This window comes from Passer domesticus, chromosome 2 (genome assembly GCF_036417665.1).
Source record: "Passer domesticus isolate bPasDom1 chromosome 2, bPasDom1.hap1, whole genome shotgun sequence".
Taxonomy (NCBI): Eukaryota; Metazoa; Chordata; class Aves; order Passeriformes; family Passeridae; genus Passer; species Passer domesticus.
The window spans coordinates 73,412,305-73,435,590 of record NC_087475.1 but is presented as its reverse complement, the minus strand read 5'-3'; the positions used below and the strand labels follow the sequence as shown (position 1 = coordinate 73,435,590).

The 23,286-nt window shown below is 41.8% G+C and overlaps 1 protein-coding gene and 1 long non-coding RNA gene across 10 annotated transcripts; one reads left to right on the top strand and one right to left on the bottom strand.

Moving 5' to 3' along the window:
- Positions 1-5,068: 5,068 nt before the first annotated feature.
- Positions 5,069-20,601, bottom strand: GJA3 (gap junction protein alpha 3). 9 transcript variants are annotated; one of them, XR_010356391.1, is made up of 6 exons: positions 19,000-20,189; positions 18,701-18,899; positions 12,568-14,076; positions 9,466-9,690; positions 7,191-7,413; positions 5,069-5,617 (listed from the first exon to the last, which is right to left on the bottom strand). XR_010356391.1 is itself a non-coding variant. In XM_064409298.1 (5 exons), exons 4-5 carry the CDS (start codon positions 14,057-14,059, stop codon positions 9,554-9,556), a joined length of 1,629 nt encoding a protein of 542 aa, XP_064265368.1. In that variant the 5' UTR covers positions 14,060-14,076; positions 18,701-18,899; positions 19,000-19,098; positions 20,466-20,601; the 3' UTR covers positions 7,415-9,553. The 9 variants fall into 9 exon arrangements, 6 of the variants coding, with proteins under 6 accessions (XP_064265368.1, XP_064265369.1, XP_064265371.1 ...); XR_010356390.1 differs by lacking the exon at positions 5,069-5,617 and having other exon boundaries at positions 6,598-7,413; XM_064409298.1 differs by lacking the exons at positions 5,069-5,617; positions 7,191-7,413 and adding an exon at positions 20,466-20,601 and having other exon boundaries at positions 7,415-9,690; positions 19,000-19,098.
- Positions 12,890-18,179, top strand: LOC135294258 (uncharacterized). The gene is made up of 3 exons (XR_010356393.1): positions 12,890-12,922; positions 13,264-14,244; positions 16,730-18,179. It is a non-coding gene; the product is annotated as an uncharacterized LOC135294258 (long non-coding RNA).
- Positions 20,602-23,286: the final 2,685 nt, after the last annotated feature.

The following is a 23,286-nucleotide window of genomic DNA, read 5'->3' as shown; positions in this document are numbered from 1 at the left end:
TATGTAGATCCCATAGCTATGTCAGGGCTGCAGGGAGTGCCTACAAATTCTCTACATGAGGGTGAGGTACTTTGTACCAATAAAGCTGGACTCCAGTCCCTCTGGAAGTTGGTTCCAATCAACCTTCTACATTCTCTCTCTCTTCCTTAGTAGGGTTTTACTTCCTGATACTTAGCATGGTAGTTCAAGCATCACCAGGCTTTTTACAAAGGCCTGATACTGAGCAGAAAGTCACAGCAGACCAGCCTCCATCACTGGCACTCAGGGCATCTCCATTCCCATGGATAAAGCCAAGGCAGCACCAGACACAGCACACCAGCCTCTGCCCATGCTGTGCAGAACACGTGCCCAGATTGTTCACTCCCTGCATTGCAGCCTCCCTGCCTCTGCTGGCATTTTCCTGAGACCCAACACGGAGACAGTGCCTGCCCCCAGCATGAGCCATGGCCCTCAGCCACACCGCCCTCAGGGGTTGGTGGAAATGGGAACAGGATTCTGCATCTCATTCCAGGATGCCAAGGAGTAAAGGCACCAAGGAAAAAAAGTTTAGCAGTGCAAAGGCCACAGTGCTTATCACCCTGGGATCTTTTGTCCTCTTTACAGATCGAGGACACTGTGTTTGCCCAATGGCCTCAGTGCCACTGCCAGCACCCAGAACCAGCACCAAGGCTAAAGAGCCCACAAACCCAGTCTTCAGAAGGCTCTGACATTTCATTAGGTGAACAGCAAACTAATTCTGACCCCACAGCCAGGGGTATCAGAACTTCTCAGGATTTCTGGACAGCAAGAGATCTCCTGGTTTTATTCCTTAATGGATTTCTACATATCTAGCAACTGCAGTCACTAAAAGCAGCTCCCCAAGCTTTATGGTGTGTTGTCTCTGTCCTTGGCAGACGAGTCTTTTCCATTGAAGAGAATATTCCCAAAGTATCTACCCTCTTCAGTGCACCCTGGTCATTGCCCAGCCAAGCTCTAAATACGTGGGACAATATTGTTGAGAATTCCCAAGAATCATCACTACTTTAATTCCTGCCTAAACTACAGGTTGTCACAGCAGTCACAGGAGGCTTTTTCTCCAGCAGGAGAAAATCTGCCACGCTACCAGTGTGGCAGAGACTGGAATGCAGCTCAGTCCAAACATGCAGTGAGTCCATTAACATAACTGCAAGCAGGGTTGCAAATTGCAAGAAAATATTGTCTGGAATTGCAAAGATGAGACTAACCCTTGAGCAAGATTGTCTCAGGGTGCTGAAAAGTTAGCAGTATTTTTAAAAAAAGAGGTGTGAGCAAGTTGCTTGGACAGATCTGCTGGACCACTGACACTATGGTTGCAGCTCTAATCATACAGAAAACATGACAAACTGCAACTTTTGTAACTCTGAGAAAGGTTAACTTCCTTTCTCTCTGCTATTGACAGTTGCCCTGAGATCCCTAGTTATTTATAAACCATGCTGCTGTAGGAAACCCTATAAATATCCAGAGCGATAAGCATGCCCTTATTATTCTTAGAGTGGATAACTAAGTAAAAATGGAAATCACCCTTGGCCTACTGGAATTTCTGTAGCCACATCCTCCGTCCCCACCCCATCAAGCTAAAATCAGCATTGCCAGCTCAGGACTTGACCTCACCATCACAGCCTACACCTCAGTCTCTGTATCTGATATGGTGACAGCTGGGTATCTGACCACCACACACAGTCAATGAACCCAAGAGGAGATGCAGGACATTTGAGAGACAATGCAGGAATATGGACAATGCACAGCACAGAAGATTATATTCTTCAAAGTGCAAAGATTATTGCTAGGAACAGCACAAACAGGTCCAAATCTGGCCCTAGCCATGACACAAAACATCTATAAAAACTCAGTTTTCCACAGGAGTATTTGTTGCCTGGTTCTTCTAGTGTATACTTTGCAATGCTTTCACATCACAAAAAAAAAAAAAAAAAAAAAAAAAAAAAAAAAAAAAAAAAAAAAAAATTTGCACTTTTTTGGGCTCACTTGTTTTTGACCTCTTCTTGCTGCTGAAGTTTTTTAAAGGTCTATTTCAAATCTACCTGTGAATGAATGAATGAGAAATGTTCCAGCAGAGAGCCCACAGTATATCTCTCTGAGTGCTCACTGCCAGGCTGCATCTGCCCTGGGAAATATCATCTCAAGGAGGAAAATGAGGGCAAATATCTTGATTTTATGTGAGCACCAGTAAGGTGTGTGCACCAAGAGCAAGCGAGAACACCATCTGCAGTGCTGTGTCCAGTTTCACAGCCCTCAGCTCAAGGAGAATGTGGAGAAACTGGAGAAAGTGCAGCAAGGGTCAGTAAAGATAAGCAGGGGCCTGAAGTCCCAAAGAGAGGTTGTAGGAGATGGGTACACTTAGTTTGGTGAAGGGAAGGCTGAGGCAGGGTGTAATAGGAATGTAAAACTGGTTGCAAGAGGGTTACACAACAAAGCCAAACTCTTCTTGGTCAGGGCAGATGATGGTGTAAAAAGCAGCAAAAACATGAAGAAGGAAAAGGCATTTATGCAACTGTGACACATAGTGACTGCTTAAAACATTCATCCCGTGTGTTCCTCTAGTGGAGTGTGAACAGACAACTCCACAAACACTGTGTGCGCTGTTGGCTGAGGGACTCAGCAGCTGTAGCAATGTCTGGTATCATAACATTTGTAACTGAAAACTATACAAAATTTAAGCCTGAAACAGAGAAACATTAATGTTACATTAACTTATTGAAAGCTGAATGAATACTTTCTGGATCTGATTTGGTTTGCTCTTCACACTCCTTGACTACTTCTGTTATTTATGAGGACTCTTCCATAAGAGCTTTTCAACTCCTTTTGAATTAAAGGAATAACACTAAGAATTAAACATTTCAGAACTGATGAAACTATTTCTTTCTCTCTATTTTGTTATAAGTCTGTTTCTATGAGAACAAAAGAGTTAAGGCATAAAAATCGTGTCTGACAGCCATAATGTCACTTTGTAGCTAGAGGGAACATTCCTGCTGTCGCTAAAATACCGCCGATGTAGCCAATTGAACAAAAATGGTACTGTCTAAACAAACTCAGCACACAATGGTTAGTTCCTAACTTCAGAGGTTCAGCAGACCAACTGTGCTCCAGACAATGCTGAGTTTGTTTAAAGTGTAATACATTTAGTTGTGCATGCTTATATATGAGTTATTGTAAAGTTGCTTCAGGCTAAATTCATTTCTGCTGCAACACCACTGAAATGAATGTACTTACAACAGAGATTAATTTGGCCCATTATGTACTAAACTTGCAGATCTTTCTTTCTTTAAAAAAAAAAGAACTATTCTTTTTGCAATTGATCTCATTCACTGGAGTCATTTAAACACAAAGAAAGTCTTGTCTATGTTACCCCGGTGTGGTGGAGTTATACTGGATTTACGTTGTTGCAACTAAGAGAATTCTTTCAGCTGAAAATAAAGACAGCTGCCCAAATTACATGCAGATCACTGCACTTCTCCCATACACCCAAAAACTTGTAATGCACATTTCAGTGTCATGCATGACTTGCTACAGCAGCTATAGGGAAAAGGAATTCCTGATACACAAAACTTTGTTAGAAAGCTAGGTCATGGCTTTAGCTGTAAGAGATTTCAACATCTCAGCAAATAGATTTAAGCTTTTCCATTGTGCATGGACAGCAAGCAGTCCATGGTTTCTCCAACTTATGGGGCAGCCATGGAATTATTTTTCCACCTGGATCATCTACAGAGATGGTACGTCAGCATTCTGAGTATGAAAACTGGGTTTGAACTCAAGGATGGAGGAATAAGATTTAAAATACCTAGGTGTCTAAAACAAAACTATAAATTAAATTACTGAGGCATTTTATATGGTCTCATCTTACACAGGAAGACAAGAATCTCTTCCTAGTCTTAAGCAAGTTCTGAACCTGAATTAAGCCCCACAGCTTGAATGAGTCAGGAGCGAGCTGTGCTGGCAGGCTGCTCAGAAGGATTGCTGCTGCCTGCTGCAAGAACGGCATGGAGGCAGCCCAAAGGCAGGCACTTGCAGCTCCACCTGCAGCCACAGATATGATGAAAAGAGACTCCACTCCAGTAAACAATCAAGAGCAGAGATTTTAAAAATACATCATTAAAGTTAGACACAGAATTCTCATGGAGGCCACAGCAAGAGGCTGGTGCAGACTGCATCCTTCTCCATGCTACAAAATCCCAAAACACGGCAGTCACTAGCACAGCCCCATGCACAGACAAATGTAAATGCAGGCATTATTTTGTAGACTCCTGGTCAAGAATTTTACTCTCAAAGCATTGGGCTGCACCACTTTAATTGAATACAGAGTTTAAAAGACTACAGGATGTAGAAATTCCAGAGAATCAGCCATGTGTGTTTCTGGTATCCCAGCCAGGCTGGCTTTGCTACAGGTTTTTCTCCCATAATGAAAACGATTCTTTCCCCTCAGAGTATCCATAATCCAAACACAGTGAGTTTGTTTAGGCAAAACCTCCTTAGCTGCTTACTTCTGCATTTTGTGCAGAATTTATATAGCAAACCCCACTACATAAGACATGCAAAGTAAACAGTAGGTTCCTCTGCGGGGCAGGATAGTTCAACCATAATTATCCCTTAGTCTCTGCTCAAAAGACCACAACATGCCTTAAAGCCAAAATCTTTAGAAAGTTTAATCTTCTCAGGCAGGGGAGTGAGATATATGATCGGTGATAATTGTTTGCTCTTCCTTTTTAGTTTTCACTGAATTGAGTATAAACATAGAATCTATATTCTCACATGGAAAGTAAAGGTTTTATTTCACTTTATTCCATCAATTCACCGACTTTGGTGAATCCTGTGCAAGCACAAGAAGAATGTATACCAACAAAAAATGAATTGTCTTTTTGAGAGTCTGAACTTGTGAAGCCCTTTCTGTTAAAAAAAAAATTCCTAGAAACCATAGGAACTCTTTAAAAAGCCATGTCTCATGCTACTTAGAAATGCAAAGGTCTGGACATTTCAATATATTTTATCATACTTTCATGGGACAAATAAATAAGAATGGTGAAGAACTGCAAGTATTTGATTTTTTTTTCCCCTCTCAGGAGGCAACCTCTAAAATTACAGAGATCTGGCTGAAAAAAGGTTAGAGATGGCTACATTAGTGATGCAAACACAGCAAGCCTGGGCAGTTCTTTGTGACCTTGGTATCAGTCTGCTCATTGCTACTATCCATGACACCAGGAACCTCAATCTGTAGCCACTGTCATAAGTGACTCAAAGATATGAAGACCACATACTGCACAAAAAAAGAAAAGGAGGTGACTACCCACACAGGACAGCATTTTGCTGCTATGTACCACTATGCCTCTTTAAAAATGAAAACAAACCTTGCTCAATGAAGAACTGCTGGTGCAATCCAACTGCCCTACTAATGCATCAATAGTAATTAATGATACATGTAATTCTGACATAATATCACATACCTGCACCTGCTAAAATATGTCCTTCCTCAAACACCCTGTCTTCCTGGACTACGACACTCTAAGAAAAACAATCTTCCTAGATCATCTTTATGAGAAAGCTCTCTTCAGTTTTGTGGGTTTGGATAAGCATCTGCTTACTCTATTGTCTGCTGAAAATAGACACAAAGACAATTAGACTTCATACATATCCAGTTGCCAAAAGTGATCAAAATGTCAGAGCTATTAAGATCTCGTTATCTGACATCTGTTTCCTTGAGAGGCAACATGTATTGCCTTCATTCCCATCTCAGCTACAGTGTGGGGAAACACTGATGGTGTTAGTTAAAGCCCATTCTTAGTGCAGTCACAGTGAAAATGCTTGCTGAAGCCCAGCTGATTGTTCCTGTGCCAAATCCTTGGGAACTGCAGCAGCAGTACAGGGCTGTGTGAAATGCTCCTCATTTGGCTTTCAGCACAACTGTTGACATTTACTGGAGCAGGTTAGAGAGTTCGCCCCAGCACACCTCTTTTCATTACTATCAGAACCTTCAGGGTGCCCTGACACAGCTGTGGATGAGGAGGGCACAGCTCTCATGCTTTCTCCAGAAGCTCACATGAAGCTACCTCACTCAATGTGGCAGTAAAAGGCACCCACACCATCACAAAGACCTTCAGAGACCAAGTGGATGCAAGGTGACAGCAGTGGCTTTTTCCCAAGGGAGGGAGAGTCCATGACCAAGCAGGCTCTGCACTGCTGATGCTCTCAGCTCCCTTGGGAGTACCTGTCTGTTCTTCAATTGACAAAATTGTGGAATATGCATCTAAATAGAAAGTTTGCCAGATATATTTGTAGAAAAAATTGCTCTTGGTCAGAGGCAAGTGAGTTATCAGCTAGTATTACCATACAACTTAGCATACTTCCTCAGCTTATTATTGCTAAGCACAATCTTAGTACTACTCCTATCATACACCTGACAGCCTGCTTTACCCCTGCCAGTCATCAGAGATAGTGAACAGTCTGGTTTACCATATGGATACATCAGGTAAAGCAGAGACAGCACTGCCTGAGCACAAGGAGGCACCGAAAAAATAAGCTTCACCATACTCCCATGAGAGAAAAACACTCAGTACTACAGGGCAGAAAGTGTCTTGACCTGCCAGGTCCATGTAATAATAATGAAATGTGCTGCAGATAAAATAATGTTTTACAAAGCCTTCATACTTAACAGTTCTGGAAGACACACAGTCTTGCCTACATTGCTCCTTCCACAAGTAAAACTTCTCAGAAATCTGGCCCCTTCATGGGACTAGACAATGTTTAGACTGACTTGCCTTTAGCACATCGTACATTTTCAGTGCAGAACTGAGTTAGACTTCTGCATTCTAAACTGTGAACATTCCTATTGGGGCAAATCAGCAAATTTCAAATGCAGTGGACACCCTACATTATTCCCAGCAAGGACACACTTTCCCTGCACTAAAACCCTTCGTGCATTTATAGGTAACAGTCTCATGGCACAGCAGCTAGATGGTTAAATCAAAGTTAGTGTGTCAGCACTGAGGGGAAAGGTGGGAGTCACTGCCAATGCCACACTGCACGAGATGAACAGTGACTCCTGTGTCAAGGCAGGAGCCAAGGGTGCAGCCTGGATTTGGTGGAAGGCAGAAGCAAACCTCCCACTGGTGTCAAGGCAGTCAGTGTTTCACCTTTGCACATGCTCAAGTGGGTCTTGTTCCCACCTGTCTTCTGGACCACGAACTTCCTTTGAAGCCACTGGGAGCTCTGCAGGGAGACAGGGTTCAGCATCCAGTTTTCCAAGAGATGCAGTTCAGTGAGCACTTCACATGATGAAGGGAAGCAGCAGTGTAAGTGAATAAAGGGAGGGAGCTAACTCTTCTGTCACATTGGTATTTCAAAAGACCATCTACACAGCCATGAAAATTTAATCTAGAAGAGACAATGCTGTGGTACAAAAAGTTTATTTAGTCACAATTTTGTAAACATATGAGGTAAATTAACATTTACATCAACTTGCTTCTTACAGAATTTAATATACAAGGCACTTCTCTGAAGACAGTACTGTTCGCTGGTTTTATTGTTACTACAAGTTCCTGATTGCCCAGAAAACTTGCTGTGTTTTTTGTCAGATTCTATCATGTAAAAGACAAACATCTGGAAAGCAACAAGAAAGTTCTGAGTAAGCTTTCTTATGCTTTAGAACCCTTTAACTGTGAGAAACAGTGGCAATGCAAATAGCAATGTACTCTCCACCTTAAAATATGCTCACACATCTTGCATAACTCTTCAAGAACTGAAAACTCTAGAATTAGATTGGCATCTTACAGCAAACTTAAAATGCAAATCTACAATTTCTTTAATACATCAGTGGTTTTAGTTTATGCAAATACTCCCATTGCCTTTAATGGTCTTATTGGCAGAAGTTAAAATAACTTTCATGAAATTGTATTTGCAGGCTCAGAACCATATTTTTGCCTAGAAAGCAAAACATCTCATTTATTTTTTGTAAAATCTTCTACAGTGTAACAGTGCAGTGTTTATTCACAAGTATTTGTTTGGAATTTTAAATCAGGCTGTAAATTCAGCTCATAAAAGACATATGTCACACCTAATTTTTGTCATTGAAGCTCTAAACACACAGGAAAGCATATGAACAACAATGAACCTCAGTTGATTTGGCAATATTTGAATTCATGATGAAAAATATTTTTTTCCTTGGTGTGCTCCCTATATATCCAAGGCCCACATTTTAATTATACAGACAAAGCTGATACTATGCATCAGTGATCAGGTTAAATTTAATGGTACTGCCTTATGGCTGAAGAATTCCTGTGTTATAGTAAGACATTTCTCTCTCTTTTAACACATTGGCAGAGTCATTCTTTTACTTCTTATACAAATGTAAACTTAGAGAACAGTTTATTTCATCCAAATGTGCAATCTTAAACCAAAAACTGAATGTAAACTTCAGAAAATCAAAATTACAAGAGCACACTTTTCAGAAGAAGAATCAAAGCAAAACATTTGGAATTAAAAAAAAAAAAAAACCCAGCCTGTTCAAATGGTGTTAGTGTCTGGATAAAACAAAAATACCTGGGGGCTCAACACTCTGCTCCTGCAGACTGCTGTCACCCACATGAACTCAGTGGAATACAAGTTTGGAGAAGCTGAGGAGGTGGTCCCATAACTAACCAAAAAAGGACCTAAATAATGATCTGATTTTTAAAGCTTGCTTTTATGATTTTACTGATCCTACACTTATGTATTCATATCATAAAATAATCTTAAGAGCTGCATAATGTCAGACATTTAATTAGCTCTAAGTGCCTTGTTGAACAACAAATATACTGCAAAAAGAGTAGTACATCATACACCTGGTAACTTGTTCAAAGAGTATCTTTTCTCAGTTTCCATACTTCACCTCAGCACATTTTTTAACTTCAAGTAAGAGAGAGAACAAGTTTTCCCAAAATTATTCTACTCAAAGAGCAAAAATTAGTGTTGGTTTTGTTTTGTTTTGGTTTTTTTTTCCAGTCTGCTTAATATCAGGCATGATTCTGTTCTGCCTTCTGCTTTTGTGATAACTTACCTACAGGTTTCATCTTAGCTGTGCACTTGAGGTCTTTCAAAATTGTGGCTTGAACAGCCACATGACTGGCTAAATCAGGACCTGCTACCAGTTCCCATGAAATTTTGTAATTAATTGACAGGAAAGAGTCAACAACTTAGAAATTAGGAGATAATTTTTGCCAATAGACTCTATTCTGCAAGTCAGTGGGTGTTCATACATATTTTCTAGAACTGCAGAATTCTACACAGAATTCAGCACTTGACTCACAGGATGCTGAATTCAGTGATCATTCATGAGTAAAGATTAAAGTCCTCAAAATCAGCCACACCAGTAAGATTTTTCTTTCAACAAATCCAAATCCAGATGTGACATGGCAACTACAAGCAGTTGTAAGCTCTAAGGAGGAGTTCTGCTCCAACAGTTACCTGGCTTAAATGAAGAAACAGTTACTGGAGTCCAAATGAAACTGTAGGCAATGAAGAGGCTTGACGTTGCATAGATACGTGATGGAACTTAAGCTGATCTTAAAAGCGCAACCTGTGAGCTGTAGTTTTGCTTTCTCAGACCAGGACTGCCTGGATGCAGAGGCTGCTCTCTCAGACTTCTCTTAGGGGTTGCAATAGAGTTACATTTCTCCCCCCGAGCTTCACCTAACAGGAAAAACCATCTTTTAGAGCTTTCCAGTAGTTACTCTGGCTGAAAATACCATATATTCCACAAAAGTATCTGAACTTTCTGCAGGTCTAACCACACACATTAACTTGAAAAGGTCAGCCTAGGTCTCAGTTGACCCTAAGCTAAATCTACCTCTCTTACTACTTTTTATATACAATATGGATGCAATCCTGCAGGACACACTCTGTGAGGGTAGTACTAAAGTAAGGGCTGCAAGATGCAGAGCCCCATCAAACATCATCAGTTTTGCTCTCAGGAAGTGATATAAAAAAGCACACATTCCAGGTGGTCTAGTTTATATAAATACACTCCAGAAAGACTTTGACTTCACTCTTCAGAAGCATAGAACAAAGGAAAATGTAGTCTATAAACTCCAATGTACTAAAACACAGAGATGCATATATTGCATTATTTCAGCAACGTAGTTAACGGGCATTTATCAAAACTTACAAAACTGCTACTATAGATGCTAGTAAATCTTAAAATTTTTAATCCTAATCTCTGCCTTTGTTTACATCTAGGCAACTTCATCAACTTTAGTCTATGTTTAGCATAGTTGCATGGATTCAATAGAATGCAGAACTTGGCTTTTAGTTTTCTTGCAGAAAGGGTTTTTATGGCTTTAACACAGAAAATCCATGACAGCATGGCTGAAGCTGAATACTTAATAATAAATATCTTTATTGTACTACTACACATCGACTTTTAATGCAGCGGCTGCCCTTAAGATCCATGGCAGCAGAAGGACTTCTCCTCACCTGGTTCAACACAAGCAGGACAAGGAAGTCATGAGACAACATGCCCAAGGGTTGCAGAACAGTGCTGCTGATCATGAGAAGCTCTTTGTGACTACTCAGAAAGCAGCAAAAATGTTTAGTCTTGAGTGGTGGGAATATATTTTGACTCGAATAAAATAAGCACACTCAGGAAAACATTTAACAGCAGAAATAACTGGTAATGTTAACTACTTGCTACAGGTTGACTCTGCTTTGCCTGAGTAAGGACTGCACTGCCAGGCCAAACACTTTGAAGATGCAAAGGGTTATCCCAGTATGTTTGATTGTTCTTTTCTAGTTACAGTACGTTCGGTTTATAGCAGCAACAGGACTGACTCCAAGCTTTAGTTCTTTTGCATTTTGGTTAGAACAGAAGCTAGGCTTAATTCTGTATTCCTTTGGTACTGAAACTCTCCTGACCCTACTCAGGCACACAGAATTCTAACACCTTGTTTAGGAGGGAATAAAGGACAGAGCCTGTTGAAAGGAAAGATGCACCTTACTAAAAAAACCTTAGTACTTTCCTTCACCCATTTTTAAGGGACACACACACTTTTCAAAAGCAGGATTTCAATGTCTTTTCAAAGGCCCAAAATCTAAGGCTCCCAAAACTTCATGTGAACTTTAGTCTTGCTTGAATAACGCCTGCAAGATACATTCCCAAATCTTGCTCCTTGTTAAATTGAATGGAAATTCTGAAAGTGACTTCAGTCGACTTCAGACCCTTCAGCCACCACATTGCCCAGATATTTTAGCCACTTTTTCTGCAATACAATATTATCTAAGTCTGTTTTCACTGACCTAAAGACACTACGGATTGATGTTAAAGGGTACACAACAGGAAATAATGTTGATTTGGGAATTTCACCATTAGTAAGTTTTTTTCCTCTTACATTTTCTTGTCAGATCAAAGATCAAACTAAAATTATTAAGTACACAGTCAAGTAACTTTAAACCTAAAAATTATTCTCAAAATGTTCAAATACTTAAAAATAAGCACTCAAATTTACTTCTAAAAAGCATTTTTCCAACAAACTTATGCTGATATCTATTAGTCTAAAATGCAGAGCTGTACTTTATCCTAATTGTTTGTCCACGGGCAATGTATGGAGCCACAGTGTATTGAAATCATAATCCTTGCTTTCTGAAGAGAAATTGTTCTGTGTAATAATTTCCGAGGTGTGGTTTGAATTCCTGTCCTCCTGTAAGCAATTTTACAAGTCAGCTAAAATTATAGTCAAACATGCTCAAACATATTTGCAGGCTTATAAACATGGTGTGATCATGGCTGGCAAACACTGGATAGAAGGTCAAACTGAACACTTCCTAAGAGGTCAAGAGTAAAATAAAAAAGTTATGGAAATAAGAACCTCAAAAATCTATTGCAGGGGTTCCCTAAACTTTGCCTGGCTGAGGACCGCATCGGTGACTTGCCATGAACATAAAGGCTTCATAAGGCATGTTATATGGAAGAAACTGAGTTACCTTTAATATGGCAAGTTGGTCCGTAGACACAACAGGTGCCAAGAGGCAATACACCACCCTGATGTTTGCCACAGGGCTACGTAAGATTTAAGAGGAAGAAAGTAAGTCATTGCATCTGCTCATGTAGAGTTTCTGGGAAAGAGCTGAAGTGAAGGCAAGGGCAACAGGGAGATGACAGCCAGGTGCACGGGCACCAGGGATATTAACATTTTTCTCAGATGAAAGTCAGCCTCAGGGCGCTTGACCAGCTACCATCGCCACCTGTCATCTGTGCAGGCCTCCCCTACGGCTGCCCTTGAGGGATCTGCTGCGAACATGAAGGAAAGTGGGACTGGTCCCCTGGCCCACGTGCTGCGCTTCGGTCACCCCTGACCTATTAGAAAATGTTGATAATTTTCCCCACTATAACTCACAGAGTGCAAAAACAGCAAGCGTCTAAGTTTGAAGCCCAGGCCTCCTCACCCACGCCAGGCCTGGCCTCCCCAGGCAGCTCCCCTGCCCACTCTGCCTTGCACCACCTGCTCCCCGAGCAGGGGCCACCGCCTTACACGGCCAGGTCGTCCGACCGGGCTCTGCAGCTGCTCGACTTACTGGCCCTGCTCAGGCGCCGCGCGTCTACGAGCAGCGGTGGCTCGTGCATCTCCACCGTGGTGCAGGCCGCCGAGACGGGCCGTGCCCCCGACAGCTCCACCTCGCCCTCCACATCCCACTTGCTGCCGCTCGCCCCGCTCAGGCTGGCGCTGCTGCCGCTGTTGGCTGCAGCAATGGGCAGCACAGCCGGGGGTGGGAGTAGCTGCTCCAGTGGCTCTTCCTGCTCAGGAAGGGGATGCCGGACGCTGCTGGGGGTAGAGGAGCCTGCTGAGCTGGAGGAAACCTTCCCCTGGTGCTCAGCTGCCACGTTGGCCCAGTTCTGCTCGGATGTCAGGGCACGGCTGCTGCTGTTGAAGTAGTTGATGACGGCTGGCGTGGGCGTGGGGATGGGGGTCGGGATGGTGACGGGAGTGGAGATGGGCGTGGGAGTCACAGCACGGTGCCTCTCCTCAGGAACTTGGGGAGCAGCAGGATAGCTTGCCATGGACGTCGTGTTGGAGGGGGGCCGTGGTCTTGGAGCAGCTGTGGCATAGTACGATGCCATGGTCACTGGGGCCAGCAGCGGTGTGACAGCGCGGGTGTCAGGCAGAACGGGGGCCGGTGTGGCAGCCGTGACCACCACTGGTGGTGCTGGCGGAGGCAGGGAAACAGGTTTGGACTCCCCTGTTACCATAACTGGTGTCATTGTTGCGACAGGCATCTCTAGGATGTACTGGCTTGTCATGCCCTGCTTAAGCTTCTTCCACCCCAAGTGATATATCTCAAGCATGTTCAGCAGCAGGGAGACTGAGGCCACCACCAACATGAAGATGATGAAGATTGTCTTCTCAGTGGGCCTCGAGATGAAGCAGTCCACAGTGTGTGGACAAGGTGAGCGGCTGCACTGGTAGACCGGCTTTAGCTCGAAGCCATATAGGAAGTACTGGCCCACAATGAAGCCCACCTCAAACAGTGTCTTGAATATGATATTGAAGACATAGGTACGGAGCAAGGCACCCCCCATACGGATTCTGCCACGTTCGTCACGGATTGGGAGCTTCTCCTTCCCCCTTTTGACAATAGATTGATCTTTGGCATTATTACTGCCTCCTCCACCACCGCTGCCAGATGCTGCTGCTACTGGGTAGTTGCCATCTTTGCTGCTTCCCTTCTTTTTCAGCTCCTCTTTCTCTTTCCTCTTCTCCTCCATGCGTACAATGTGCAGGACATGGCCCAGGTAGATGAGGGTCGGAGTGGAGACAAAAATGATCTGCAGCACCCAGAAGCGGATGTGAGAAATGGGGAAGGCTTTGTCATAGCAAACATTTTCGCAACCAGGTTGCTGAGTGTTGCACGTAAAGTCCGACTGCTCGTCTCCCCAGACCTCCTCAGCAGCAGCCCCCAGCACCAGGATCCTGAAGATAAACAGTACCGTCAGCCAAACCTTGCCAATAACCGTGGAGTGCTCCTGCGCATTCTCTAACAGTCTCCCCAGAAAGCTCCAGTCACCCATTGCTTCAGATTTCTAACCTACAACAAGAACATCAGAGCAATTAGAGCAATGTTAAAACATCTTGTAATTGCACAATGCCGGAGCAGAACAGATTGATCCTTGACAAATCATATTTCTTATCTTGCTTCTGCAGAATACTGCACGCATACTTTAAGAACCCTGGGACCACGCAACCATGGGCTTTGGTAAGCACAGAAGGGAGATGTTTAAAATGTACTCACAGAGCCCATACAGGCCTATACACAACTGGCAAGAAGGATTTGTAAGTTAGGTTTTCTACAAAATTTAAACGTTTTTAAAAGCATTATTTCTGTTTCCTTTGTCTGAGATGGCTCTATCTGCTCCTGCTTTTATTTAGAAAAGATCAAGTAGAAATCAGATCAATTAAACAGAATAATGCTACTATTAATGCACATACACTTGTATCCAGAATGTGATGCAAAGTTTGCCTAACTCTAATAATTTTATTGTTATCAGAACATATTTACTCCAGCAATTAGAAAGTTAGTAATAGGTCTTTGCTATTGTCAAACTGTACAAACAGAGAAAAATAATTACTCAAAACCTATGGAATTTACAGTTGAATTTTGGAATTTGTGTAACTCAACAAACACATTCTCAAAGCCTAATCATGTTTGCATATGTTTATTTATAAAAAAATCCAGACATTTTAATAACTTGAAATATTGGGAAGAATGAGAAATTCTTTAAGGAATGGTGGAAAGGTTTCTCTGCTATTTCCCCTACTGTACTGGCAGTTTGCGTTACTGAACCATACCTACTGCAACATCATTAAAACAAAACAAAACAAAACAAAACAAAAAACCAAAACAAGAAACTCAAGGTCACTTCAGCAACTATAATACGGAGATTTTCTTGGAAAAAACCAGAATTACATCCTATGACCTTATTTCTGTGACAAACAACTGGCATATATTCTCAGCAGTTTCCACCAATTCATGCATGATGGGCCTCCCAAGTCCAGTTCTAGGCAGAGACACAATTGTTGATTTGGAAAGGCTTAAAGTGCAAGATTTTTTTTTAATATCAGATTCCTCACAAGCTTCCTCCAATTGAGAAAAAAGAGAAACCTCCTGGTATCACTTCTCTTATCCTTGGCCTGTTCCTAACTGGCTGATATGTAAGAATACTGGAATATATATTATATATAAGTACAATTAATTTCCCTAATAAACTCACTTCTGTATTTTATATGTCAACCTTCAACTAAAAACAAAATTTAAAAATTTGCTTTCAGCTAACTTCAATACCTTCAGAAATACTTGTATCATAATTGTAATTCAGATTTAACAATTTGCATACCAAAAAAACCAACCCTATCAGAATAGTGATTATCTTCTTGTTTAAAAATCTTAGAATATTATCATATATAACTTGATTACATCTTGCTATGCTTATAATTCTTATCCAAACACCTGTGTGTTTTACAATTCCTGAGGAAAAAAAAAAAAAGTTGTTCATCGCTAGAGCTAGGAATTTACCACTAAAGAAGTGTACTATTCTCATCATTATATGAATGTAATTTCCAGCAATTATGTCACTGGTTTTCCAGAAGAAGCATTTCCAAAGTCTATCCTGAACGTCTTTCAGGCTTTTAGTTACGCAAGGAAAGAAATTAAATTTATTTAAGGTACTTTTTTATAATTTGATTTTACTGTGAAGCAACAAAATACCTATAACTGCGGAGCAGTATGCTTTCACACAAAAAGCAACAACACACCCATTAGTATTTTGCAGTTCTACAAATCCTGGTATACTAACTCATTTTTCATCACACAAAGTTAATTTAATAAAAACTCCCCCTAAAAATAAATCTTTGCTATTCTTCAAAAATGCATTGCTTTTAATACAAGTGAATTCTTCTTCCAATGTAACATGATACACTACAAACTATGACACTAACAACAAAATACTGATTTTTGTGTACGTATGTTCCCTGAAACATTTTTTAAAATATATTCAGATTCCTTTTGAATAACGTATTTTTCTCCTCTTAAAACAGTAGCCCAAAACTGAATAAATTTTTTAGTATTTTTATAGTCTTAATTTAATATGTTTATATTACTTTAAAATTTAACAATCCATCTTAATGTTATAAGGTTTAAAATATTTTGGATGGTTAAGTAATTTTAATCTAGACAAATAATAATTTTTACAACAGCAATTAATTAATTTTATACTTTTTTAAAATTCAAAATCATTTGAAGATATACCCAGTTTAGTCCCAGCTTTGAACAGAACTAAACTGCTGTTTGGGCACGTTCTCATTATGAGTGGGAAAATGTAGGAAAAGCAAAATAAATAATGTGATATTTTATGGATTAAAGAAGCTTAGCATAAACCCAAGTTCAATATTTCCTTTTTCTGCTATTCTTTACATTATTTTGTGCCTCTCAGTTTGATACTCTCTGCCTCACTCTTTATTTTCCATCCAGATAAAACAAAATAAGCAGCTCAGGTAATGAGCAGGCACTGGTGTTTACAATGAAAACAGGACATTTTGTGCTTCTCTGAGGATTTATCTATTGATTAACAGAAGAACATTAAAAATGTTTAGAACTTAAAGACGACAAATAACAAATCCATCTAACTTAATCATTCTCCAGTCACTAATACTACTCAAGATTTTTTTTCTTCTTTTTACTACAGGTCAGCCCAGGCTGAGAATTCAGGACACCAAAGACATGACACAATACACTTTTCTCAGAGGATACACATAAAGAAGCTATTTTAGTGCTTCCATTAGCCAAAATATTTATTTCTGTGTATTAGTGTGTGCAAATTCATCCTGCACACCAAGAGAAAGTTTTTAAGCTGTGAGCAGATACTTCACAGCACCTCAACTGCACAGAGGTGAAAAACCTCAGCGTTCATCTTAGAATGAATTGCAGCAACTGTTGCCTTCACCACAAATGTGTCTTGTCTATAGTACATAAATACTGGAAAGACATTTTTTCCAAGGGCAATGCAAAGTTACACATCTCCACTGGCTGGAGAGTCCCCAGAAATCCAGGTCCTGCATCTTTCTCCACTGTCAGTACATTCTTCAGTAAGCAATTCTTAAAGCAAATGTAACTCATCCAAAAATCACATCAACAACTGCAAAGGGTTACCTTGATACATAACGTTATTAAATTACATTAAACGAAAACAGAAGTTTCACAACGCTTAGAGAATATGTGATTTTTCCCTACTGAGTTCAAGAACCTATGTCTAAATTTAAATGGCTACAACTCAGTATTTTAGCTGAGAATATCCCAAGCTTGCTCTTGCAGTATTACATCAAATTCAACTGTATAGTATTACTTTCAGTGTTACAGAGACAGGCAACTCTTAAGACCTAATCTTCAATATGGATTGTGAAAGAAGACATTTTTTCTTTTTGTGCTTGGAAAAAAATGCAGATTACGAAATGAAACAACTTTATCTGCATTTCATTATGTCCATGAAAACCCACAAGGGAATGACAGAGAATCTGTCTTCGAAAACAATCTAATTCAACAGTATGAAAAGCAAGGACTTCATGAACCTTCGTATCATTTAACAAGAACCAGGAGTCTTGTATTATTTGGTGTTTTTTGTTGTATTGTATTTCTTGTTTTAGAAAATCATTCCTTTGAGACCACACTGAAAAATGGACATTCATAAAAACCAGCATGGCATTTAAGAATCAACGCCGTGTTATTAATTACTAGTTTAGTACATGCACAAGCACACTTTGCATGTAACAAAGAGAACAATCAAGCGAGAATAAATTTTAGAAGCTACAATGTCATATCTATCCCTCTGCAGGAGAAGAATAATTTGTGACATCGACAAACTTTCCAGTTATTTTTATTTCTGATGGTGTCACTGAAGAGGTTCATCACTTTGTGCACTAGGTGTGCAAAATTTGACATTTTATTATTTATAAATTTACTCAAACATGCACATGTTTATGTATTTGTACACACATATGAACACAAATAGGTACACAGCTGTACTACATACATTACCAGATTATGACACTTGATGAATTTATGATTTCATTACATTGGTATATCCCAAAAATGTACCATAACAAATATTTAGATACTTAATAGATATCCTTGCCTGAAGACAATTTTCGCATGACAGTCTAAAAACTTGGGGTTTAGATTTTTTCTTCAAAATTACATCTATTTTATAAAACAGTATGACCAAAAAAAAAAAAAAAAAAGCTGTTAAAGCAACCTGCAATATTTACTTTATTTTTACACCAATCAGGAATCTCCACCACTACCAGGTTCTTAACTCTGCTAATTTAAATGAGACAAAAGCAGTCATCCTGCAGAAAATCTGCAGCAACACCATGTAGTTCCAGACAAACTGGCATATGTGCAGGGACAGAATGAGCTACTATAATTTCCAGTGAAACTGAATGGCATTAGGCCATGTACATATATATGAAACACAATGGTGAGTGTTTCATAAATCACAATAGAGGTTTCACAGTTAATTTTATAAACTTGTTTAAATGAGGATTTGAAAAATACCTTTCTTCATGCTCCCAGTGTCATACTTTCAGACACATCTATCACCACTCTCATTGTATTTTAAACACTTGTTAAAAATTAATTCCTTAACTGATCTTGTAATTACCTTGAACTTACTTTACTGCTATGGAGCCTCCTCCTTAAATCCCAGGCAAAACTGCTTTAGACTTCTTCTTGACTCCACTTGACCTCTGAGTGAAAGTTTGGCCTGAGTAAAGGAAAAGCACGAGGAGTGCAGGGCTGAACCCAGGAGGAGAGCAACACCCCACCTGTTAAACTCCCTCTTCCCTGCCCTGGTTCATTATCTGAAGGAGAAAAACAGGAACAAAAAGCAACCCCTTGTCTCCCCCAGAATACTCAAATGCCATCTTAGAGCTCTGCGTGGGAAGGAAAAGAGTGACTTACCAGCAAAGCTGAAAGGTGTGAAGGGTGTGGAGCTACCGGGGGACTGTGGAACAGCCGTGGAGCATGAGGGCAGCAGTCCTACATCCCGAGCGAGTGAAGCTTGAATGAGACAGAGCTGTCAGGTGCCCACATGCCATCAGCCACACAGATCTAAAAACTGCGCCGTGAGGAGTGTCCCGCCCCCCGCCCCAGATATACAAAGGAAAGATGAGCCTTTCTGGCATTCAAAAACTCAAGACCCTTTTTCACTGCAGAGAAGCAGGGACTCCAACTTTTGAGTATCTGTCTGAGAGGACTTCAGGCAAGTTAAAGTAACTAGAAGGGAGACCCTGTTCAAACTCCTCAAAGTACACTTTTATACTGTGGAAACAATTTAATTTTTTTCTAGTTTAATTCCAAAATGTTCCAGTAGGTTTCTCTCATTTCCCTTTAAATAAAAGAAGTAAATACCTCTAGTATCTCTGACTACTCAGTTCAATTAATTCTTTGTATCTATGTCAGTGTTTTAAAGACCTAACACACTTTCTAATAACATGCCAGGCTTATATGATTTCTTCAGTGAGTCAGCAATGAACCCAAATTTTTTTTTTGCCTACAGGAAAAAAAAGACACAAATGAAACAACTTTTTTGCTTATGACACTGGCAAATTTTTACTTCATCAAGCTTCATACCTTCCTAGGAATATTTATTCATCCCAATACTTTGCGTTGCTTGGGAGTCCTGTGTGAACAAGTGAATAACTGGCATGTTTGGGTAACTCTCGGACCAAAGATGTGAACAGAGTGAGGTAACAATCTGGTCCATGCAGGGAGATCACTCGGCTGCTTTCCCCACTACGAGCAGAAAATGTTTGTATGGGCCAGATAACTCAGACCTCACCTCAAGGAACTCAGAAACCATCTCAGGTTATACTCGTGAACTCCACCATTCTGTGCAGCACCACTTACAAGGTTTAAAGAAATTCTGCCTCTGCTTTATTTAAGACTTAAATTTACTCCAAGTGCTAAACTGGCTAGAAATGTACATCAGTGTTCACATGTTAGTGGCAACTTTTAAGGAAGATATCATACGTGCCTACACAACCATCCTGGATATGAATATGTGTTGCTTTGTCCTCCACTGCATCTTCTGAGGTACTTGGTGAGGTGTGGACACTCGTCCCTGCCACACCAGCCTCTGTCACCGTCCCACCTGCGAGCGCCGCTGCCTGCAGACGGGTCCCTCGGTGTGGCAGGAACACAGGGACGCTCGCGGCAGGGTCCCTCAGGAAGGCACTCAGAGCCGCAGGGCCCCTGCCACGACTCCTCCTCAGTAGGACGAGCAGGCTCGGCCCCGCCCTGCCCTTCCCTGGCGCCCATCCCACGGCCGGGGGACACGGCGAGCGGGCAGAGGCCCGGGCAGGCTCCCGCCCCCGGCGTGCCCGCGGACCGGGGCCGGCGGCGCAGCCCGCGGCCGCTCTACTTACGCTTGCCGGGAGGAAGGCTTTGGAAGGCAGCACGGGCGCGACTCCTTCGGAAGAGTGCGGGCGGAGATGGCGCACAGGTCGTTTAAGCGGGGGGAAGAGGCGCCCCCAAACTCGGCTGGGCTGAGGCAGAAGCGGCGGGGCGGGGCGGGCGGCGCCGGCAGCCCGTGCCCAGCGCCGAGCCCAGCGCCCTGCCTGCTGCTGCCCCGGGCACCCGGCCCTCCCTCCGCCCTCCCCTGCCCGCCTCCCGCCGCGGCTTCGCTCGGCGCGGCCCGGCAGCCCCTCTCCTCGCCCGGGAGGCTCCGAGCGGATTGTCTGCCGGGATTTTTAAATGCTTGTCGCTGTGCAGATGACCCGTCCCACCGCCGCGGGATTTCCTGGGGAGTACAAGAGTTTATTTCCCGCTGAGGATAGAAGCGTGAGAAAGCCCTCCCCGCGGCCCGGCACCGCCGGGGATGCGCCGCCCTCCGTCAGGTGTCAGCGATGCCTGAGCAAAAGGGGGGAAAAAACCCCACCAAAATAACCCAACGACTTCTTCTCCAAAACGAGAGTTCTGTCTCTGAGAGCAGATAAACGTTGCAGGTGGTCCTGCATGAAGAGCCCCCAAAGGGCTGCCAGCCCCTTTTTTCTTTCCCTCAGACCCCTCCTCAGTCAGGATCAGCTGTCAAGCTGTTGTGTGCAGAACTTTTGGAAAAAGAAAACAACAACAACAACAACAAAAAAACCACAAAAAAACCCCCGCAAAACAGAGATCAGTTGTCACTGTTCTGAAAGTTATTATTTAAAAGTAGCTCTTGACATTTTCAGCATAAGTACTCAAAAATATTACTATCACTTATATTTTGGTTAGGCTTTTGTGTGTTCTGTAGTGTTGCCCCGGGGAAAGGAAAACAGCCACACAGCCTAGGCAGCGTCTAAAGCAGAGTGGGAGGTGGTTCTGCTCAAAGCAGGTCGAGGGAGGTGATTTCTCCCCTGCTCTCAGACCCCACCTGGAGTGCTGCATCCAATTCAAGGGCACCCCACCATAAGAAGGATGTGGATCAGTTGGAGTGGGTCCAGAGGAGGGCCATGAAGATAATCAGGGGGCTGGAGCATCTCTGCTGTGAAGACAGGCTGAGAGAGTTGGGGCTGTTCAGCCTGGAGATAAGGGTCTAAGGAGAACACACAGCAGCCTTCTAGTTCCTAAAGAGACCTACAAGAAAGCCAGAGAGCAACTTGATTCAAGGGCATGTAGTGACTGGACAAGGGGGAAACTGAAAAGGGGTAGATTTAGATTACATTTTAGGAAGTCGTTAGTGTGAGGGTGGTGAGCCACTGGGAACACATTACCCAGGTAAGTTGTAGATGCCCCATCCCCAGAAGTGTCCAAGGCCAAGCTTGGGGGCCATAAGAAACATGGTGTAGTAGAAGGTGTCCTTGCCCTTGGCTAGGGGAATGGGAACTAGATGATCTTTAAGGTTCCTTCCAACACAAACAATCCTATGGTTCTATGGAAGAATGACTTAAAGTGATATGATGACTCAACAACTCTTCAGCAGTAACATACGAGTTTCTCTTGGTAGCTACTCTACAAAGAAGAGTAAACAGAACCACCAGTCATTCCCAAGGCTTTATTTAGTTTTAAAAAATGCAATAAAGTTTTTGAGACACTCTGAGGAGCTATGTGCAGCAGAGAGCTGTTGAGGATCTGGATCCAACCATGCCCATGTTCTTGTATTTGTGCACTGCTTGATTGGTCCCTATAAATATTTCAGCTGAAAGGACTAGATAGGAAGATCTCTGTTGACCCTAAGCACTAGAGGTGGCAATGATTGTTCAGAGATGGGTGATATATCTGAAACACAGTGCTGCCATGATTGTAAGTATATCACAAGGTTGATCCTGAAGCACTGGGGCATGAGAGGCTGTGTTAAGCTACAGGATGGAATCCCAGCAGCTGCAGTAACTCCTAACATTAAAATTTTTCTCATGCAGTGAAGTCTCTCAGCTCATAAGTTTTAATAGCATGAAGCACTGGGTGTTTCTCTGATGCTTTTTCACTCTCTGGAGGTTTTGAGTGGTATTTCCCACTCTCTGTACAAACTGGCCTTGACACCTGTGTTTTTAAGAAAAATATTCTTACTCAGGAGGGCAGGGAGATTCTAGACCATCCTTTTAGTAGTGCCACAGAAGGTTTTTATGATAGAATCCTTTAAATTTCAAACTAGGAGAAGCTGATGCAGTGCCTGCCTGCCATGGGACTACACCCACCAGCTAACAATTTCCTTTCCAAGAATTCCCCTCCGGGTTCATGCAATAAGAGATTTGGTCTGTCAGCAAAACCCTCTGGATCATTTGTAGAAAACAGGCAAGGATGGAAAATCCATGGGGAAAACTTAAAGGAAGCAGTTTTAAAAGTGAAGAGACAATTAAGTACTGGTGAAAGCCCAAGCATATGTCCTCAACATGAAAGCATATTAAGGACATGTGACTTGTTAGTCATATACTAGGACAGGAGTGTCTGTAGCCAAACAAGCAGTAAATAGAAAAAAAGTAGGACTTGTCTCTCTGAGGAGTTTATTCAGAAAGAAAATAGGCTCATATTTAGTTAATGGTGTTCAAAAGTGTCTCTTCATGTGGACTTTCTGACAGAAAGATTTCCTTGGAAGAGCCATCCTGTTAGTTTCCTCATTTCTCTTTAAAGAAGCACAGCATTGCTAGTTCTCATTATGTTTAAAGGGTTGCCTCCATTGGCATTAACACCAGACAGCAACACACAAGGTGTTAAGGTGACATTTAAATTTTTACATTAAAATGCACACTTACAAAATTTTCAGCCTTCCTT